This window comes from Prinia subflava, chromosome 17, assembly GCF_021018805.1.
Source record: "Prinia subflava isolate CZ2003 ecotype Zambia chromosome 17, Cam_Psub_1.2, whole genome shotgun sequence".
Classification (NCBI taxonomy): Eukaryota; Metazoa; Chordata; class Aves; order Passeriformes; family Cisticolidae; genus Prinia; species Prinia subflava.
Genome location: NC_086263.1, coordinates 5,400,579 through 5,417,484, shown reverse-complemented (window position 1 = coordinate 5,417,484; position 16,906 = coordinate 5,400,579). Strand labels below are relative to the sequence as shown.

Below are 16,906 nucleotides of genomic sequence, written 5' to 3'. Positions count from 1 at the left end.
TCTGTGGTTGGTCTCACTAGCAATTAGTGCAACACATTTCACATTCCTTTTTCTTTTTCCTCTGGCAGGTGACTTGCTTCCAGTTATGTGTGAGAGAGCAGGATTTCCACAAGAAACTAACCTTATCCTCTATGAGGTTTGGATTGATAGACTTTTTGTAACTTTTTTGTCCTTTGCATGCTGTAAACAAACAAAAAAAAGATTTATTCATTGAAAAATGTTGCTCATGACAATGGCAATTTATAAATTATCAGCACTGTAATCAGTAACTTTGAAGTCTACAGTGCTGCAAAAGAGTAGCCTCAGAGAGTTAACTTCAAACAGATAAAAGTGTAAAGCTTTAAAGCCAAAAAAATGTCTCCATGAGGTCCTACATGAGCAGCTTAGTTGTGCTGAACCTGTGTTGCTGAGTTAGAGGAGCTAATGCTGCTGGCATTATTGGCCATTGTGTTGTCAGTGCCCACCTTAGTGAAGCTGAGAAAATGTTGCATCTTCTCCTTCCTTCCCAAGCCAAAGTCAGCAAACAAAATCCTCATGCTATGCTGTTTCTGCCCAAATACACAGGCAGTGAATCTTCAGAACTGCTACATTTATTGAGTGCTGATGATGCAGATCTTGCCAAAGCAAAGTCCTTGTTAGTGTAAGAACAAGGACTTGGGTTTTTGTTGCAATTTCTGGTAGCAGTCCTGCTGCTCTCTCTGGTGGTTCCAGGGCAGCCCACACACTGCCTTCCTAAAAAGCAAAGTGTGCTCCTTGCTCTGGACAGGTCAGGGTTACAGTGTCAGTCCAGTTTGTTTACACAGGTGCTTTTAGCCCTGGGTCAGCCCAGAGGTCAGCCTGCAAGTATAAATATGTAATATGCATATAGACATTTATTAATACATGCATTGGGTTTGTATAGATACATATCTGTCCATTTGTTTCAGTTGAAAGAATGTACAGGTTACCTTATCTGGGGATTTCTTCACTGCTGTGACCTTTATTTGTGACCTTTATTTTTGTCTTTTATTCTGTGATCAATAGTTTTTGTTCTTTATTGCAGGAAGTTAAACCCAATTTAACAGAAAGGATTCAAGACTATGATGTATCTCTTGATAAAGCTCTCGATGAACTCATGGATGGTGACATCATAGTGTTTCAGAAGTATGTATTTTAAGGGGGCACCTTATTGCAATTAAATCACGTGGTTCACTTTGAAAGCTGAACTTCCTTTAAGCTTTTTTATCAAGTATTACATGCCAGTACTAGATGTGTTCTCTGTAGTTCTCATTTGTTTATTCAAAGGGGAAATGAGCAAATATCAGTGGTATTTGAGTATCACGTGCCACATTACTTAAGCAAAAGGTGTCCTCCTAGTTTAGAAAACCAGTAACCTAAAATAGCTCATAATGTTACCAGAGTGTGTTCAGCACTGCATCTGGTTTGTGCAGCTTTGTACTGGAGCCACTGTAACGCAGGCATCAAAGAGCCTTCCAGCATTTCAGATCTTGGGCTCAGTGCCATGGCCACTGGACAAGGCTCCTGTAGCTCTTCCAGCCCAAAACTACACTAAACTGCTTTCCCTTTTTGTCTCTCCTTGTGCTCACAGTCAGGTCCTTACTGCTCTGCAGTGATGAGATGCTCCTCGTTTGCCTGAGCACGTGCCACCCGTAGCTGTACTGGTGCTTCAGCTGGAGATTTCTCCAAGGCAAAAGGGGAGCTCCTCATCCTGTATCCAATAAAGGGATCTTTCAGAATCTTGGCAGGGCTATAAATCAGCATTTTTATGCTCTCACTCCTGATGGTCACACCCAACTGTGTTGCTCTGTTTCTCTCCATGGGCTGACAGTGGGTGGAAGCCAGCTAGTCTATCTTCAGCACTCTTACCCCAGATTATGTGAGATGAATGTATTTCTCATGTCATGCCTTGGAACTCGCATTCCCAGTTGACCCAGTTGGTGTTATGCACCCTTGGCTGGCTGCTGACTCCTGGGTAAGTGCACAGCTTGTACCCTGGTGCTGTTTCTCTGCAGAGAAGTTGGGGTACCAGTCAGGAGTGACCCAAACCAGCCCCTGTGCTCACTGTTCTGCCTCTCTGTGCCAAGGAATGTTGTCCATCCGTGCAAAGGGATTGATCCAGGGGTTCCTGGAAAGCTGTGCAGCGTTAGTACAGACACACAGGGATGTGCCAGGGTGGGAGGGAGGGAGGGACAGCTCCTGCTGCAGTGGTGCTGTGAAGCCACAGGAGCCAGGAGCTGCTGAGGGAGCAGCACAGCAGCGAGGGCGCCGGGCCCTGCAGCGCACAGACACACCGGGCCCTGGGTCACTGCTGGCTGCACTGTCCTACTGTGTACCAGTGGTGGCTCTTGCAAAAGGTTTCTGAACTTCATCTCTGTCTCTCCACTGCTGCTGACTTACTGTAGAACATGTTTTTAAAAGCCCCAACTGCCTGTGTGTGTAACAATGTGATGTGTAATGGTGTCATCATTTTTTTGCCCTTGTAGGGATGACCCAGAAAATGATAACAGCGAGCTCCCAACAGCTAAGGAATACTTCCGAGACCTCTATCACCGTGTGGATGTCATTTTCTGTGATAAAACCATCCCCAATGACCCAGGCTTTGTTGTTACTTTATCCAATAGGATGAATTACTTTCAGGCACGTGTCCTCTTTTGTTTCCTTGTTTGGAAAGTAACTTTTGCACTAGTTCACAAATGCAGTATACATACTTCTAGAAAAGTTCTCAAACTGTCCGTGTACGTTTTTGCATTGTGTACATTTCATTTTAAATGAAAAATTTAAGGAAGCCACTAAGGCTTGTGAGAAGAAAATACTATAAACTCCCCAGTTTTATTAATAATTTGGTAATTAGTTTCTTTCTTAGCAGACCCTTCTGCTCTGTCAGGGAAATTATATTGTCATGAAATTATGCATTTGCTTTCCAAGTGATATGTAAAACCTACTCAACTTATTTGGCCATTAAAAGGAAAATGCCTTGGGAATCTCGTGATTACCTATTTTGTGCCTGCAATATCAACAACAATATTTATTTTATAGACCAAGCTGTATTGCTTTCTTCACACAGTGAAGTTTAATGCTCAGTGACACAGATCATACCTGTTGTGTTAATATTATATGAGTTGGGGTGTTTAGATGAGGAGAACTGGACATGGAAACCTAAGGAAAAAAATGAAATAAAGCTGGTCTGATCTGTTAAGAGCCTGAGTAGATTTGACTCCCTGCAGTTCTCCTGCAGTTGCTTTTGTCAATGTCAAAAAAAATCATTTAAAACCAGATATTTTATTTTCTGTTTCCAAAGACAGAAACTTGGAGCATCTTCATACACAGGGAAAGTCAGGGATGAGTTTTGCTATACTGTTGTCATAATCTGTTTTTAGGCCAATTGCTCTCTCTTACTTTTTTTTCACTTGAAGTGTATGGTCTGTATGGTTTGAGGTTTTTTGGTAAGACAAAACCAGAATGCCCCTGCCTTTTGTGAGGCAGTGGTGTGAAGTGTACTCATGGGAATAATGTGATGTTATTATCCATAAGCTAACTTACTTGGAGTGAATTAAAGGAGTGGGAATCTTCAGAGCAAGTCTTACTTATTTCCCTGATAGTATAATTAACACAAAACAAACCCCACAAACCCCACAGCAAAATGCAACCAAACAACAAAAACAAGCAAAATAAGAATGGAGGAATTGTTGTGGATTTAGTGGCCTTTTGGCAACAGTAACTTACTGTATTAGAACAGTTTCTTCTTTTTTTTATTTTTCTTAGAATATCTTACTCTGTGTCAACTGTTCAGAAGCTAACAATACTAGTTTATTTAGCCTTGGGGAGGTGTAGGCATAGTGGGTTCTCTCAGAATTTCAGTAACATAATGTTCCTGTCATGGAATGAATGACTGTATGATTGTAGAGCAATGTCATAACTGTGTGAAACAATTCAGAACTTACCAAAAATTCATTTTCAGGTTGCAAAGACAGTCGCTCAGAGACTTAACACGGATCCAATGCTATTACAGTTTTTCAAGTCCCAAGGGTAAGATGAATTCCTTAGTATTCTGTGTCTAAGCTGTTCCTCAAAAATTAGTCTTTTCCAGGGTTTTAACTAATTCTCTACCAGTAAGATGTTACTTTTCTGTCAAGCACAGCAGGTTGCTTTGACAGTTGAAGTATTGCACTGTCTGTCTTCAGAGCCTCAAAAATTGCATGTTTTAAAAGAGTTCTAGTAAATGTCATTTTAAAAATCATTAATTACTTCAAAGCCTAATGCTGTGGGATAAATTGCTAAGCTAATGCAAGTGCTGTTTCAGTGAATTTCTAGAATGGAGTAGAGCAGAAACAAGCACACATAAAACCAATGTTTTTGCTGATCTTACAAGTTTAAATGCAGGAGTAACATCACTGAATTCCCCCCTCCTCCCTCAAAGCCCACAGATGAGGTTTTATGAAGATGACAACAATCTAACAAGTTCATAAGTGCTCAGAGGGATATTCCTGGTTGAAGTGGTGGTTTTATACATGTTTGTGTAAAACTAGATTTGAATCTGTATAAAACTATAGCAGAAAGTAGTGGATTATAGCTCTGTAAATGTGCTTCAGGAATAATGCACACACAAAACTTACAACTTTCTGCAGTCATGGAGGTGTAGATGCTCTTTAGTTACCTGCAGCTATCTCCCTTCATCATCAGTGAGAATCTGAGTAGCCCTTTGTAGTTTCCAGTGCTGTGGTCACTGTGGAATTTGCTGTGTCATATGGCTCCACAAATTAACCTTTCACAATCTAAAGCATGTGCTGCTATGCCAGTCATTTCAGAGGAATGTAGGTCTGCCAGCCTGCAGCACTGATGTGAGCTTGTAAACATCCAGGAGAGTTAACACACACCCTGAATGGTTTTCTGTTCCCACAGCCCTGCTGTGTTTAAAAATCACTCAAGTTCTGTGTGTTTTGCTGCTTAGGCCATGTTAACAATTCCATGAAACTGGAAGTCAGTAAGAAAAATGTCCTTGGTGCTTCAGTGTACTGAGTGATGGATTTTGAAGAGATGGATTTTAAAAAGATGTTTTCCTTCCTTCTGTAGTTATAGGGATGGCCCTGGTAATCCTCTTAGACATAATTATGAAGGTACTTTAAGAGATCTTCTGCAGTTCTTCAAGCCTAGGCAACCGAAAAAACTCTACTATCAACAGGTAAGAGTCTTTTCTTTTTATTGGGGGAGTTATAAAAAATAATTCTGCCCTATTCAAAGTATGCCTAAAGTGTTTTTCTTTTCTTTCTTAAGCTCAAAATGAAGATAACTGATTTTGAAAACAGAAGAAGTTTTAAATGCATATGGCTAAATAGCCAGTTTAGGGAAGAGGTGAGTGAAGCCATTACACACTTGCTGTCATTTCTGTGTCAGAGCTGGTGATTATGGGTCACACACTGTACCCCTGAGTAGCACAGAATTAGAACAAAGGGTTCTATGTACAATGGTGTTAAAAAAATCTAACAAAACAAGAGCAGAAAAACCCCAAAGAGCGCCAAAAAATGTAAAAAAAAAAATCAGATCTGTTAATAAAAATTTGGAAGGTGACATAGCTGTTGACTTAAGTTATCTTTTCAAGAAGAGTGCTTAAGAACAATCTGGTGTGTTCTGTGTTTTAATGTGGTTGTTTACATTTTCAGATTTTCTAATGAATTTTGTGTTTCAAATTCCACAGGAAATAACAGTATATCCAGATAAGCATGGGTGTGTGCGGGACCTGTTAGAAGAATGTAAAAAAGTTGTAGAACTCTCTGAAAAAGGTTCAGGGAAATTAAGGTAAAGCTGGAAGACTATGATTGCTTTTATGTTATTGTGTAAATTTTATGCAGCCAAGTATCTGTAGAATTTAAAATACTCTAGAAACAATTATTAACAGGTGAAATGTAATATTGTGTTAAAACCTTCCAGACTACTTTTGTTAAGAAAACCCCTTAACTATAAATATAAATTTTACACAGTTATTTATTTATCTTGTATTTAGTAAAGTTACATCCTTGAGTTTCATACATTTCATTTGTTAGTCATGACTTATTAAAGCGTGTTTAAAATCCAAGCATTTCATGCTATTCACTTCTCAGTAGTTACAGGGGTAAAAGTGAGGTCATTTTAAGAGGATATATAAAATAATCTCCACTAGAAACCTGTATTTTGTAATGGCACATCCTGATGTTTTGCCATGAGCCAGAAATAATTAACCCTCTTATGGCTTTACTGCTTAATTTTTACTAAAGTTTTGATTTAAAATTTTATAAATACAGTAGCAGCATCCGTTTACATTCTACACTAATCTCTCTCTCAAGGTTTGAGAAAGAAAATGTTGCACTGATTTGTTTTTTTAATGCTTTTAAAAATCACTTTTTACAAGTGCTTTTCCTGTTTATCTTTAGGCTGCTAGAAATTGTAAGTTACAAAATAATCGGTGTCCATCAGGAGGATGAGCTGTTAGAGTGTTTGTCTCCTGCAACAAGTCGGACGTTTCGGATAGAGGTGAGTTGTGCTTTTCTTAGAGAAGCTTTAAAACCTGACTTGGAGAGAGGAAACCCTTTCAAGTGGTAATTTTCTCTTTCTGGGTGCTGGTCTCCAAATACTGTGATGTTTGTATTAAGATTACTTGATAATATTACATGCATTTTAAAAAATAATGCTTTTATAAAGATCATCCTTTGTTCCATCTGCTTCCCTATAATGGTTTCATTCTTTCATTTTTACATATGTTTTGTAACAATACATGAAGACTTTGCAAGAACCTGTCCATAGGACATTTAATGTCTTGACAGTAATTCCAAGATTTGTTTGAGACTTCATGATAGAAATGTTTATGCTTAGAACCCAGATTTGTACTCTAATATTCTAGAAGGCTTTGTTTCCTTTTCTGTTACATTTGAGGTTCTTGAGCAAATTTGATACTTAATGTGTGATTTTTTTTCTAAACATCTCATCATTTAAATCTGCTAACTTGCCTCAAAGATCAGAAATCAAAAAAATAAAGTTTCCAGTGTAAACTGTAATGAGGAGCTGACAAGAGGCCTGTGTTCCTTCAGCTAGTTCTGCACTGATAGAAGATTTCTTGTCTCAAAAGCCATTCAGGGAAGCCAGGAGAGTGTTCCCTGAGCAGGGGAAGCTGAAGTGCTGTCATGCCAGGGATCAGGGACTCTGGTAAAAGACTGTCAAACAATGTGGCTCTTTTAATTGTTTTTGAATAGAATTGTTTGAAATCAGTAACAGTACATCAATAATGCTTTTAGTTTCTTAACAACTAGTAAAATAACTTCAAAACTTCAGTTTCTTTTTGTGGAAGTTTAGCTGATTGGAGTCACAATTCTCTGTTTGGATCTAGGAAATTCCTCTGGACCAGGTAGATATAGATAAAGAAAATGAGATGCTAATCACAGTGGCACATTTCCACAAAGAGGTTTTCGGGACATTTGGAATTCCATTCTTGCTGAGGATACACCAGGTGCAGTATGCCTCCCTTTTTGTCCCTGTGGGATTTGCTGATGATGTTTTCTTAAAGTACTGTCTGAAGAAATGCAGTAGTGTAAGAAGTGTGCAGGAAAATACAGCTCTTGTATCAAAGGTTCTGCTCTACCTGTGCCTTTTTATGCTTAAATAATTTCCCAGCTCAGTTCCTGTGGCATATCCAGGTTGTTGAGTGTTTCAGTGAGCCTGTGCAGTACTGGAAAGCTGCATTTGGCAGCAGTGTCATCCCCTGCAGAATCCCCCAGCAAACCACAGCCCTATTCCCAGCAGCACTTGAGTAACTGCAGTGCAGGGTTGTTGGTAAACGTGGTCCTGCCATGGCTGCTCCCCCTGAGACATGATTGTGGAAAATGGGGTTGCTTTCTCCATCACTTTCTGAGATGACTTTGCATTTCATCCCTTCTGTAGTTTGATGTGCTTTATCTTCTAGGGCTGAAGGTTGGTACAAGAATAAAAGCTAATTTTGAAAGCCTAGTTTAAATTCTGAAGTTTTTCTGTGGTGCTGCTCCAGCTGAGTGTCGCCCTGATTCTCTTAATATCAAAATGTATTTCTGGGAGCAGTTAGCCATTTGCTTCTAAACTTCTTCTGGTTCATGTATGTTACTTTGTATGAAAACTACTTACTTTAAAAATTTGGGAATGAGATATATGTCCATATCTCTCTACCTCTAAAACTCTAAAATTAGAATTTTACTAATTTCCATATTTTTGATCAAAGAGTAAAACCTATATAGTGACTTTTGGGGGAAACCATTTGTTCTGCTTTTCTTAGTTATGACAGTTAATTTATATTTCTCATCTTTAAGCTGATGGTATCTGTCATGTGTTTGGGCAGGGCACATGGAGAGAGAACAGAAATACACTACAAAAAGTAATAAAATAGTAATATGCATAGCAAGAATATGGGGTTTTTTACAAATTCCTGTTCTGCTGCTGATTTTCTAACTTTGCTACTTAACTTTAACCTGACTTGCACATATCAATGGCAGTGCCTGGCCAATTTATGGGGCAGTTTGCATGATGATGAATCATTAAGCCTTAAAGCTCCTGAATTTAGAGCAAGCTGCCTGCTGTTGTTCCATATTGTAGAGAATGATGTTGACACTTGTGTAATTTTGTAAATAACAGAGAGATTGAGGCAATGTTTTTCAATGAAGCTTAAAGCAGGAAATACTAACAGCCTCCCTTTTTTTCCCTAGATTTTTTGACATTAAAAATCTTGTTGTAATTATTAGGGTGAACACTTCAGAGAGGTTATGAAGCGGATTCAGACAATGCTGGACATACAAGAAAAAGAATTTGAAAAGGTAATTTCAAGTTGAGAGTGTTTTTATTGGTGACTGTAAACGCTAAATGAATTTATTGTGATAGGTTGGAACACCACAGACTGGGGATAAGTGTAGATTTTGCGTGATAGAGCAGCTGCTTGACTGAAATAATGCTTTTTCTAGAACTAATTAGTTAGGATGGGTAGGATTGGTGTTTCTGTACTGCATCAAGAGAGATTCTGCAAAACATTAAAGTAACCCAGAGAAGTGTAGCTGGTGTGGGACCTTTAGAAGCCACCCGCACATCACATTCCTGCTCAGAGCAGAATGTGACTCAGTTAGGTTGTACAGGGTTTTTTAGTTGCAATTTGTAAACTCCCAAGGGTGAGAATTCTGCCCTGTTCTGGACACTGTGTTTTGCACACAGTCAGAATGTTTCATTTTGCAACTTGTGGAGGTCACCTCTGTGCAGTTTCTTGAGAAGAGCCTGCTCCTGTGCAGCATCCTTCAGGTGCTGCGAAGCTCTAGATCCCCTGTCAGCCTTTTCTTCTCTGGGCCACACAGAACCCATTTCCCAGAGGTTCCTGTACACCAGGTTCCCTCAGTCCTCTCACAGTCTCACTGGACTGTTGCTGCACTTGCTGCAGTTTGTTCTCCTGTCTTTTTCCCTGGACACAGTATTCCAAGATGTGGGTTCATGATTTCCCAAGCATTTATTTTTCCCATTATCCAGATTTTTGATGAGGGTTTTAACCAGGACTGGCATTTTTCAACCCCTGAAGAACACTTCTTATAACCAGCTGCAAGTTAAACTGTGAACTTAGGCTTGAAGACTTAATTTTAATGTTGTATCCTACCACTTGGTTCTTGTGGTTTTTTTCTTTGCATAGTTTAAATTTGCCATTGTAATGATGGGCCGACACCAGTATCTCAATGAAGATGAGTATGAAGTGAACTTGAAAGATTTTGAGTCCCAACCTGGTAAGTTGTTACCTTACTTTTCCTTTGGCCTGCTGAAGTTGCTCTGCCAGCTGTTATAATCCATCCTTGGCTCAGGATGCAGAAAGAGTTTGTTCTTTTTACATGATATAAATCAGATGTAGTGACAAAGCAAGTATTTATATACACCTGTGTGCACACTGAGCAGTGTTACATGAATGTGTTAGTCTAAGAATATGTATTTTATAGGCATATAGATAAATGATCTGTTTACTTTTGAGTTAAAAGATTGCATGTGAATGGCCAAATGGATCCAGTACCAGTATAACACACTTTGCAGCATCAGTTGCACATTGTCTTTATTGTCCATCTACCCCCTTGCATGTTGGATTCTCATGGAAAGTTAATTCTTGTTTATGCTTGATATCCTCAATGAATTTGAAGGTTCTAACAAGAATATTAATTATGTCAATTTGATGAGATTTTTTCCTCCTAAGAAATGATTCACCAAGGTACAAATGCAGCTCCATTCCAAATTTGTCTCTGGATGGGCTGCCATCTTGTTTACTTGACTGACATTTAAACCTCTACTTTCTTAGACATTTACACATTGCAGAAACCAGGTTAATCCTTCAGGAGTTCCACCACAGGAGTGTTTTCATGGTCGTGGAATGGTTTGGGCTGGGAGGTGCCATAAGGTCTGTCGCATTCCATCCTGCTGCCATGAATGCCACACACCAGGGTCGCTCAGGGCCCCATCAAACCTGGCCTTGGGCACTTCCAGGGATGGGGCAGCTGCAGCTCCTCTGGGCAACCTGCACCAGTGCTTCTAAATCCAGATCTTTCCTTTTCCTCTTTAGAGAGTTCTGTTTGGGAGTAGCACCTTTGGATGCCCTGTCAGGCATCCATTGGAACCCTTGAATTCATTGGGGTTTCTTCTCCCATCTTAGCTGAGTGTTCCTCTCTGTGAATTGCACTGACTCTGCAGTTCTGTTTTTCTGAAAATTAGGAATTCCGGTTTTTATTGGTAGGTTTTGCTAGGGTTGAGCTTTCTCCAATTTTTCCCAGCTGTGCTCTGGATTGATGTAACAATCAATTCTTTGTAAAGAAATTTCTTGACAATTTCTTTGTAAAGAAATCCTGGAACTGTCCATTTATTTCAAAACCTGCCCATTTATTTCCAAACCTGCAGAGAGTTGCACCTGTGTTATTGCTGGGCACTTGCAGGAGCCATGCAAAGAGTCCTTTTGTTGTGTCTGTAGCACAGGCAGGTTCATGGCTCGTGGTTTGCCAGAGCTGTGAGTGCCTGCAGCTGCACAAGTCACCCCAGAGCCCAGAGTGTGTCCCTGCAGGACCTCTCTGTGCACTTGTGAAGGTCAGGATGGTCAGCTTGGAGGTGGACATTTCTCCACAGACACATAAACTCCTGGGTGGTCAGGGCAGGCAGAGAACTGATTTATTCTGGGAGTCATCCCTCTGGAGTAAGGGAGGGAAAGGCAAGAGTCTGGAATGAACTGCTGGACTTGGAGAGCAAGGCAGAGCCAGTGGTGTCAAAACAGCGTGAAAAACTGGCCAGGTGACCAGGTCAGAGGCACAGAACATGTCACAGTGTGGAGAAGGGAGAACTTGAAGGAATTGTAGGGAATGTAAGAGCAAAAGATTTTGATTTGAGAGTTCATGGAATTCACCCCTGTGATAGAATATGCTTTGATGGAATTAATTTCTACAAATGCCCAATTTTAGCAGACACTGGACTGATGGAGCCAGAGCTGTGGCATGGTCCAGTTTGATTGGCATAGCTGGTGCCAGTACTGTCCCTCTGCTTTTGCCAAGGCACACTAACTACAGCCATGACTGTGCTGACACCAACTTTCTAATTTCTTTCTTCAAATACATTCAAATTCTCCCACAAAGATTGGCAGTTCTCTTTTAATTTGATATTGACTATTATGACAAACAAGAAAGAAAACCAAAATAATTTTGATTGAAGAAAATATATCACAAAATGCAGATGCAGGCAACCAACAAGGTCACGTGTTTTATGCTTTAGTGGTTGCAGTTGATGGCTTTGAAGGTAGAATGTACTTTCCTTGTTGGGGGCCTCTTTCTGCCTTTATCATTTCACTTCAAAGAACATTGGATGCTCTGCACTGAGAACATCTTGAAAGGGAATTTCTCCTATTTGCAAGAAGTATGTGGACTGTGGTTTTCCATGAAAACTAGCAGAAGAATAAATAATATTGGGTCGAACAAATGAAAAAATCTGTGTATTTTCTTTGCAATCAAAGTAACTAGAGTTTTTTCTTAGAAAATAAAAAGGAGGGTCAGTTTCATGATTTCTTAATTCACATTATTTGAATTTTACATGAATTTAACAGATATTCCCACTTAACAGGTGACAGGAATAGCAGAGCTGCTGGCAAATACTGCTGATTATCATGTTTCAATGGCAGATTCCTCCCTGTTTGAAACAGGCTCAGCATTTGGTGAAAGCTGGTACTCTGATGTACCTCTGGCCACAAGTTATAACAATGGTTCTTTTGCTTTAGCACACCCTTCAGTGCTGTAGAGTCCTGTGGGTGACTGAAGAAGAGCAAAAGCAGGTACCTGATGCAGAAGGAGCTGTGGAATTTGCTGTTGGAAGGAAAGCCCTGCCCCCTCCTCTGCCCTCCCTGTCATTCCCAGCAAACTGTGGGCAGGGCATACAGGAGTGGTTTGTCTAATGGAAACATTTTTCCAATTTAGTCTGAAAACTTCATTATTTTTTTTCTCTTTTCTTTTCTAGGCAACATGTCTCATCCAAGGCCATGGCTAGGGCTTGACCATTTCAATAAAGCCCCAAAGAGAAGTCGCTACACTTACCTTGAAAAAGCTATTAAAATCCATAACTGACTTACTTAACCAGATTGTCAAGGCAAGGGACAAAAATAAGTGTGTGTGTGCACCTTTTTAACAACTGTAGAACTTTGGTACACGTGCACTGTATCTGAAGTCTTCAGCAAGAGGATTTGCTGCTGATGTTAATTTTATTTTGTTGAGGCTGTTGAGTTTGGCTTCTCTGTATCTATTGACTGCCCTTTTTGAGCAAAATGAAGGTGTTTTTATAAAAGCTTGGATGCCAATGAGAGTTATTTTATGGTAAACGTAATGCAAGGCAATTGTCAGCATAATGAGGGAAGAGTTTAGTAGAACAGTTGACATTGGCAAAATTATTTGTCTGTAGTACGTTTATAGATGGCATAAGCTGACTGGCTGCCCTTCCCGTATGGTGTTCACCATCACTGCAGCTAGTAAGTCTTATGTTTAGACTCACATCAGATTTATTTCCTTCAGTTATACTTTAAATGACATTTTTGTGCATTTGTAAATGCAAAAGAAAAACTCACATCATCAATAAATAGCAATCTCTACTTCATTGTGTACATTGTTGGCACTTATTCGGGATTTTTGTCTCCTCCAGCTTCATAGAATCTTTTTTAATAAACTAGTTTTCATTTAATTTAGTCAATACTTCGCATCCCGTTTTGTCAAGTGGATGCCCTGAGTCCTAAAAAGAGATATTTGGGTCTTTTTAATAAATTTCCAACCATTGAGAAATACCGTTGTGATTGATTATGCCATCTTCTGGCAAATAGAATGACACTCAAAAGTTGGCAAAAGCAAGTGAAAAGATTATAAATACCATTAATTTAGTTACCGTGGGAAGAGATGGGGAAAACACAAGAACTAGCCTTTTAGCACAGAGGGCATGCTCACTAGTGTTTAGTAAGCTGTTGACTTTGTATAAAAAAGGAGGAAAAAAATGAAAAAAGAAGAAAAAAAAACGAAAAAAGAAATTGTATATTTAATGAATTAACATGTACAATTTAACACTTGGAGGTTAATTTTATTGGGTGAGTCTGCAAGTGAATTTCACTGATGTTGATATTCATTGTGTGTAGTTTTATTTCAATCCCCAGACCGCTTCCTTTTCTTTGGAGCTAATGCCAGCCGCGTGTCTAGTTTTGAGTGCAGTAAAGATAGAATCAGCAATTCACACTTAATTTTACATTTTTTTCCAGTATTTTATTTTGTTTCTGTAGCCGCAGTGTACAACTCCTCTTCCTGTATATTGCCTTTTTTTGCTGGAAAATGTTGTATGTTGAATAAAATTTTCTATAAAATTTTTTTCGATGAGTGATGACATGGACATTGAAGAAGATTTCTCCTCTCCTTGGAAGTAGAGTTTTGGGAAACATTTTCATTGATGAGATTTTGCTAAAGGTGTGGTTTTCTTTTTCCTTTAAGTGTTGACAATTGTATAATCCTCATTGGTTGTTTTGGGGAAACTTTGTGGGGGGTTCTGTTTAATAGTTTTGGGGTTTGGAGGTTTTTTGGGGGTTTGGGTTTTTTTTAGGATCTAACTAGTCACATTTGAGCTTAACAAATAAAAGGTTTTCCAGGAAAGGAGCCATGTACAGAAAAAGACAAATGGAAAAATTATTTTCCTAGTTTGTTTGTAAAGCTTGTAGTAGAGTCTTTGTGGTAGACTGGACTCTTCCTGCCTGTACAAAGTTTTGTGGTCCAGATCCTCAAGTTTAATATTATAAATGGTGTAAAGTGAAATCTGGAGTCTCTAAAGGTAAGGTCTCTTCATAGAGTAATAGATTCCCTCTGTAATGTGTTTCCTGTATTCATAACCAAAACAGAAGGTGCAAGTTCTAGATACGTTTGATTCTCTCTTTAGTTTGTATCTTGCAGTGCTTTTAATTCTTATTTCCAGTCAAGGCCAACTAGTTGTTTACTTTTGTTTTTTTGTCTGAGTGTGTAGGTTAGACATAGAGGGAAGTGCTTAACTGGCATGCCTTAAGTGGAGAAAGCTTTCTTTGCTTTGCATTTCCATCAAGCTGGTGAGAATTGTACCATCGCTGGGGTGTTTTTACTTGGATTGTCTCGACAGGTTTTCAGTGTCAGGATTTGTTTCCAAGCTGTTCCTGTGAATCAGAGGCTCTGGTCAGCAGTAGTAAGCCCTAATTATATTTAGCATTGTTTAGATTGATATAAAATTGAGTTTGTATCTGAATGTCACTGAGTTTTCACATTAATTTATGGGATGGTGGCAGCTTTTAGGGACTATCTTAACACAATCTTTCCTATTTCAGAAGAAAAAGCCGCTAACAGTAGGTTTTGGGTGCCTTTTGGGTTTTAGATAACTGGATTTTATGTGCTTCAGTACTTGTGCTATTCACACACTAGTTGGGTGAAGTCCATACCTTGAGGTATTCCATACGCAGTTTTCAATTACTGAAGGATTTTCTGAAAAAAAAGTTTTGGAGCACAAGTAACTTGTTACTCAAATGTGGAAACACCTTTGAAGAGAAGAGGAGGACAGGAGGGTTTCTCAGGTGCAGTATGTTTCTTTAGTTCATTTTAAAAAATTTACAAGAATACAATCTTCAAAACTGCCATGCTTTCCATTTCTTTATTCAGCTTTTGGAATTACCTGGATAATAGGCAGTGAATGCATTAAATTAAGGTGTGATGGTAATGTCAGTGTTAAGCAATAAGGAAGCAATGTCACGGTACACAGCATCGGAGCAACACGTTAATGCCCACCCGAATTCTCCCCATAAGAACAGAGCGATGTTCCTGTAGATTTACATAGTGCCTTTTATCCTAAAGGAGTCCAAAGCATTCTGTGAAATCTGAGCAGATCACACCAGTGATAGCTGCTGACTAGAGAGTGTCAGCCAGCCCCAGCCCCCTTCACCCCGCCGAGGCCGCGCTGCCGCAGGACGCGCCGGGGCCGCAGGACGAGCAGAGCGAGTGCCTCCCGCATCAGGATCTACCTCAGCTGCTGCCCTCCGGAACTCCTGCAGCCTCCCCGAGCCAGCATCCCCAGCCAGCCTCCCCAGCCAGAGCCAGCATCCCCAGGCAGAGCCAGCCTCCCCGACCGGCCTCCGGAGCTGGGACCGCCCGGCCGCGGGCGCTGCGCTGGCCGAGGCGGCAGCGCCCACATCGGAGCCACGCTGGGGGGTTGCTGGTTGATATCCTCTGTGAGAAATCGTTTTCTGTAGGAACTGTACATACTGTAAATAAAATAGCCCAGGGTAAACACTGCAGCGGTGTCTTGGCTCTTCATTTTGGAGAGGAGTGGGAGTGTTACAGCTCTTGGGTCACTCAGAGAGGTTTTGTCTAGATCAAGTAGGTGAAGTTTAGAAGATTCAGCCAAATTGTGTGTAAGGAATGGCATTAATAATGTAAGGTGTGCTGGCCAGAAGGTAAATTCTGCCTTGTACATCAGCTTCCATGATTTGAGCCCTTGTTTTTTCCTGAATTTTGGTATTGAGGTGGAGAGTGTTGCTGTTTGATGTGAGAATAGCAAGTGTCATTTATTGTTGGCAGTTAAACCTGCCTGGTCTTTGGGGTCAGAAAAAGAGGGAAATGTTCACGTGTGATATGCCCTAATCTGGCTCCAAATCTGTATTCTATTTAATTTCTGCCCCAGGTGATGTTGAAGTTAGCTGTATACCAAACACCAGGCTGGAAACCTTTATGTTTTTATTAAATAGTTGTGTAAAACTACCGTACCTACAAACAGTGGTGTAAAAATATGCTAACTACTTCTTTTAAATACCTGTTGCACATCTCAAGTCATATATAATTTCTTTGCTGTGTCTATATTTGTGTGGATTTGGGTTCTGCATCTTTCCTGATTAATGTCACTGACTTGGTGCGTTATTTACCACTAATTAAGAGCAACGCTTGTGGGTTATTTACCACTAATTAAGAGCAACACTTGTGGGTTTACAGATTTTAAAATGGAGAAAAATCTTAACATCCTAAAAAAAATATGTGAATTGGTCAAACCTGCTGTGGTGCCATCTGCCTGGCTGCCTTTAATCCTTGTGGGTTGGTATTCCTTAGGTCACAGTAGGCTGGGTGACCGGGGACAGTCCTGGCCTTGGACAGAGCAGTGAAAGCTGGGGCAGTTCAGGAGGCTGGGGGTGTTGGCTCTGGGTTTCATGTAGGGCTGGGAAAATGCTTAACAGTTTTTACATGGATTGATAGCGTTTTTTCACGTGTCTCAGTCTGAAGACCGGGGTTTCTGTGGTCTAAAGGCTGCAGTGGTGTAGGTGTAGAAGTAAAAATCAGTGCATGTGCCCAGCCTAGCCTAACTAAACTGGCATCAGCTCCGGAGGCGCAGTAGGTGCTGCAGACTG

At 40.1% G+C, this 16,906-nt stretch overlaps 1 protein-coding gene across 2 annotated transcripts in view; it reads left to right on the top strand.

The window, feature by feature from the left end:
- USP7 (ubiquitin specific peptidase 7) overlaps window positions 1-13,872 on the top strand; it is a 68,592-nt gene extending 54,720 nt beyond the window's left edge. For both annotated transcript variants that reach the window (XM_063414010.1, XM_063414011.1), the window contains 12 exons: window positions 69-136; window positions 1,043-1,143; window positions 2,484-2,637; window positions 3,959-4,026; window positions 5,071-5,179; window positions 5,272-5,349; window positions 5,693-5,793; window positions 6,405-6,504; window positions 7,355-7,474; window positions 8,733-8,804; window positions 9,656-9,746; window positions 12,490-13,872. In XM_063414010.1, coding sequence (XP_063270080.1) covers window positions 69-136; window positions 1,043-1,143; window positions 2,484-2,637; window positions 3,959-4,026; window positions 5,071-5,179; window positions 5,272-5,349; window positions 5,693-5,793; window positions 6,405-6,504; window positions 7,355-7,474; window positions 8,733-8,804; window positions 9,656-9,746; window positions 12,490-12,596 — 1,169 coding nt within the window. In that variant the 3' untranslated portion in view covers window positions 12,597-13,872. The remainder of the gene's footprint in view (window positions 1-68; window positions 137-1,042; window positions 1,144-2,483; window positions 2,638-3,958; window positions 4,027-5,070; window positions 5,180-5,271; window positions 5,350-5,692; window positions 5,794-6,404; window positions 6,505-7,354; window positions 7,475-8,732; window positions 8,805-9,655; window positions 9,747-12,489) is intronic.
- Window positions 13,873-16,906: the final 3,034 nt, after the last annotated feature.